Here is a 4203-nt window from a genome sequence, read left to right as displayed (position 1 = left end):
TTTTGACTTTGACGTTGTCGGGCAAAGCATATTTTGTTCACCCATTTTTAATAAAATTGAGTACAGTATATTTTAATGGCCGCCGATATGTCGTCTGAGAGTTATTATATTTATCAATAAAATAATAAATTGATTCCACAATCTATAAACTTTCGATTAGATTTAGGGGGATATCTAAACAATTATGTTGAACTTTTCGCACTGAAAGAAAAAGCCTTGCATGTTCAGATCTGGTCAAGAAGTAAGTGATCCTGAGTATGATTCTTTATCTTTCGCTGCTTTTTATAAGCGAGCCACCATGACTATAATAATAAAATTTCAATTATATATTGAGGATACATTTACGAAAATGACACCAAACAACCTTTCACCACTTACCATTCTGTTGACTATTATGTTCTCAAGATTGGACTGGCTATACTGGAATTCAATATAAGCATTCCCACAAGGTATCATGAAGCTCGGCTATCAAGGAGGGCAATCCTTAGTACCCACTTGCCGAAGATGGGCGAGAGGGAGGAGCAAGTAAAAGTGTTGAGCCAATGGCCTAGTGGCTTCTGCATGCGAGTTTTGATTGGGTTGGAAGAGAAAGGGGTGAGATATGAATACCAAGAAGAAAATGTTCTCGCCTGCAAGAGTGAGCTGCTGCTACAGACGAACCCCGCCCACAAGAGAGTACCCGTTCTCATCCATGAGGGAAAGCCCATTTGCGAGTCTGTCATCATTCTCCAATACATCGACGAGGTCTGGCCGGGCTCTAATTCTTTCATGCCCTCCAATCCATATGACCGAGCCCTGGGAAGATTCTGGGCAGACTTTATGGACACTAAGGTAATCCAACGATTATATTTTCATTGCATTTTTTTCATTCATGCCCTCCAACCCATATGACCGAGCCCTGGGAAGATTCTGGCCTGACTTTATGGACACTAAGGTAATCCAACGATTATATTTTCATTGCATTTTTTTCAACATGGTCTTGTTGGGGATTGGATCATAAAACCTGGGACTATTTTCATTGCATTTATCACTGATATTTGTATGAGGTATCTAATTTATCTGAAATGGTGTGGTTTCTTTCGGTTTTCTGAAAATGTTGTTCATAGGATTTTGAAATGAGGTATCTAATTTATCTGAAATGGTGTGGTTTCTTTCAGTTTTTGGAAAATGTTGTTCATAGGATTTTGAAATGCACCGGTGAAGCTCAAGAAGAGGGTACGCGCTACATGTTAGAATGCCTGGGGCTGCTAGAAGGGGAGCTGTCAGCAGGTGGAGGTAAGCCTTATTTTGCAGGGGACCAGTTTGGGTTCCTGGACATTGTATTGATTCCCAATTCCCCTTGGTTCTATGCACTGGAAACGCTCGCCAAATGGAAAATACCATGGGAGGGTGAGTTCCCTAGGCTTCAAGGGTGGATGAAGAGATGCTTGGAGAGGGAGAGCGTCAAGAAGATTCTTCAGGATCCTCTTAAGGTCTCGGAATATGCCATTCAACTAAGGAAGGCATTTGTCACCTCTGATTGACTGAAAATCTTAAGTTCTTGCAGCATCGTTGATATATATATTGAGAATATGGAGTGGAATAGAGTAGAGAGGCACTTACTAGATTTTGAGATGTTTGAAGTCCCCCTTAAGAGTGATAATGCATCAGACTGTTGTGTTCAATCATTTCAATAATTTTTATATATACAGTTTGTCACAGTTGTGTTGAATGGTTTCAATAATTACAGTTATAATTTGAGCTTCAGCCTTCACGACTTGGCAGGTCATTTAACCAGTGCAACATTAGGACTATCTGTTTATGGATGGGAAGTCCCGTGTTGAAGATAAGCTTGTTGTGCAGAGTGATGTAAATGCTCTCTGTTGTTGTTGACACTCTGTGTTACTCTATCTTTTGTTCTGTTCCGTGTTTCCTTTTTCACTAAATTGGTATTTGAGCAAAGTTTTAATAGGTTTTTTGTGTTTATATTGTTGTCTTTGAGATGGCTAGCAGCAGTGGCTTGTGGTAACAAATTACCACAATGTGATGGAAATAATTATGGAGTCATCTTGATAATGGTTTACCTAATCCTCTAGACTAATGCTCACTTAGGTTAAAAAGAATATGTTTAAAGCATTTAGGTTAAAAAGAATATGTTGAAAGAGAAAAGGAAGAAGGATGCCAAGGCTCTCTAAAATTTATACAAACAACTACGAGAGATGCCATTTTTCCAAGGATGGCTACTGCTACAAAATTCAAGTAAGCATGAGAGACTTTGTAAAATGCATACCAAGGAATTAATGCCGGGGGTTCACTAAATGAACCTCTGACATATTACGTGCGTTCATGGCATACTAAACAATACCCCTAATTTGATTACATATTGGAGAATACCTCTAAAAATCACATTATTTAACCCCCTACCAATATGAACCCAATACACCTCCCCAATTTGAAAAACCCCTACTTTCACTAAATATTGTAGGTATCCATTTTTTCATTAACAATTTTTATACCCCTTTATATTTTTTCAAACTTTGAGCTCCATTTTTTACACCTGGCAATATAAAAACCCTTTACCCCCTATATATTAAGTCAAATTTTCCTCGATATATATGCCCCAATATGAACCCAAGTGGTCAGGTATTGCTACCCTAGTGAAGCCCCTGTGGGAATGAACAAGGTAATGTTGGTCAAGTTACAAATCTTAAAATAAGATATTGAAATTTTGCTAATGAGGGAGTCCAAGTTAGTGAATGATTTGTTTACCCACATTATGAACTTGGTTAATCAAATTAGAACTAATGGAGACACTCATGAGGTTCAAAGAATCATAGAAAATACCACGTCTTCCTCCTAGATTTGATCCTATGGTTGTAGTAATAGAAGACAAAGGATTTAACTCAAATGTTTCTTGATGAGCTTATGGGTTCCTTGCACATCCATGAACAAAGGCTAAATATATTAGCTACCATTTCTTCTAAGCAACCTTTTAGATATCAAGTTTATGCCAAGGGAGGAAGAAGAATATACAAAATAGAGATGTTGCTTCTAAAGAAAATGGAAGTCGAAGTTTTAGTATCAACCATGAAATAGGAAGAGGAAGGGTTAATGATCATTCACATAGGAGATTCTCACAAAGTATGACAAATCCACTATTCAATGTCATTATTGTGAAAACATTGGACATCATACATCTAATGTAGAAAAACACAACACAATATATATAAGAAAAATGCAAATTTCGTCTAAAAGTGAAAAGAAACAAAATCTATTTATCATTTGCAATGAAGTAGAAGAAATTAATAAGGATGTTTGGTAGTTAGATAGTGGTTATAGCAACAAATGAGTGGAAACAAAGAAATGATTTCTGCCATTGTTGAATTTGAAATGTAAGTTGAGAATGAAAAATAACAACTTCCATTTGCACCAACTAAAGTGACATTAATTTCTAAGATGTATGCTATGCCCCCTGTTTAAACATAACCTCACTCATGTTGGAAAATTAGTTCAAAAGGAATAGAGGATTGTGTTTAAGAATGGAGAATACATTATTTTTGATAGAAATGATAGTCGAGAAAAAGCTAAAGGTGACTCTAGTCGCCTTCGATTTTTAATGAGCCTGAAGTGACAAGTGCTCATATGGACCTTTTCTTTTAAGGAGTCGAAAAGGAACGAAAGTGACTGCTCCGGATGTCTAGATAGAGGGTTTACCAAATCGATCGTAAAACTGCAAAATACACCTTGGTGATAAATGATAGAGAAATTACCAAGGACTTACGTACGACAGTCAATCTTCCTGAATGCTGTGTTTAATGCATTACGATTGATAGGGCGGCAGACACAGTTCCTAAGGATAAAGGATATCAGCTTATTGTGGTCTCCCAATATATACTCGACGGTACGGGGAGCACAAGTCTGTACTGGCACTTGTCATATCAAAGAGGAGGAATCACCCAACCTTTGATGAAAACGATAGTTACCAGGTTTTACGACGCCGGAACACGTCTCTAGCCTAGACTTCTAAATGTGTTACATTAGATTCCAAAGCATTTTTATGTTCATTGATGTTTATTTTAGAGTTGATCTTGTTTAGAAGTTTGTCTTTTAAGGTTCACCGCGTGATGTGGATGTGAAATTCCTAAATATGCAATCTAAAATGATCAACAGTCGTTTATGTTCTTTTAGCAATGAAAATCCTAGCTACAAAGGAAAGAAGATAAC

General features: G+C 37.1%; 1 protein-coding gene across 1 annotated transcript; it reads left to right on the top strand.

Annotated features, from left to right (window-relative positions):
- Positions 1 to 452: 452 nt before the first annotated feature.
- LOC149155719 (glutathione S-transferase U19-like) lies at positions 453 to 1861 on the top strand. Its single transcript, XM_089441102.1, has 2 exons — positions 453 to 831; positions 1158 to 1861. The coding sequence occupies exons 1-2, from the start codon at positions 505 to 507 to the stop codon at positions 1521 to 1523; spliced, it is 693 nt and encodes a 230-aa protein (XP_089297228.1). The 5' UTR covers positions 453 to 504; the 3' UTR covers positions 1524 to 1861.
- Positions 1862 to 4203: the final 2342 nt, after the last annotated feature.

This window comes from Pinus tabuliformis, chromosome 9, assembly GCF_031772625.1.
Source record: "Pinus tabuliformis cultivar Carrire ecotype Pingquan chromosome 9, CPIR1, whole genome shotgun sequence".
In the NCBI taxonomy this organism is placed as follows: Eukaryota; Viridiplantae; Streptophyta; class Pinopsida; order Pinales; family Pinaceae; genus Pinus; species Pinus tabuliformis.
Note: the sequence above shows the minus strand (reverse complement) of the source record. Positions and strands in the feature narration are given on the sequence as shown.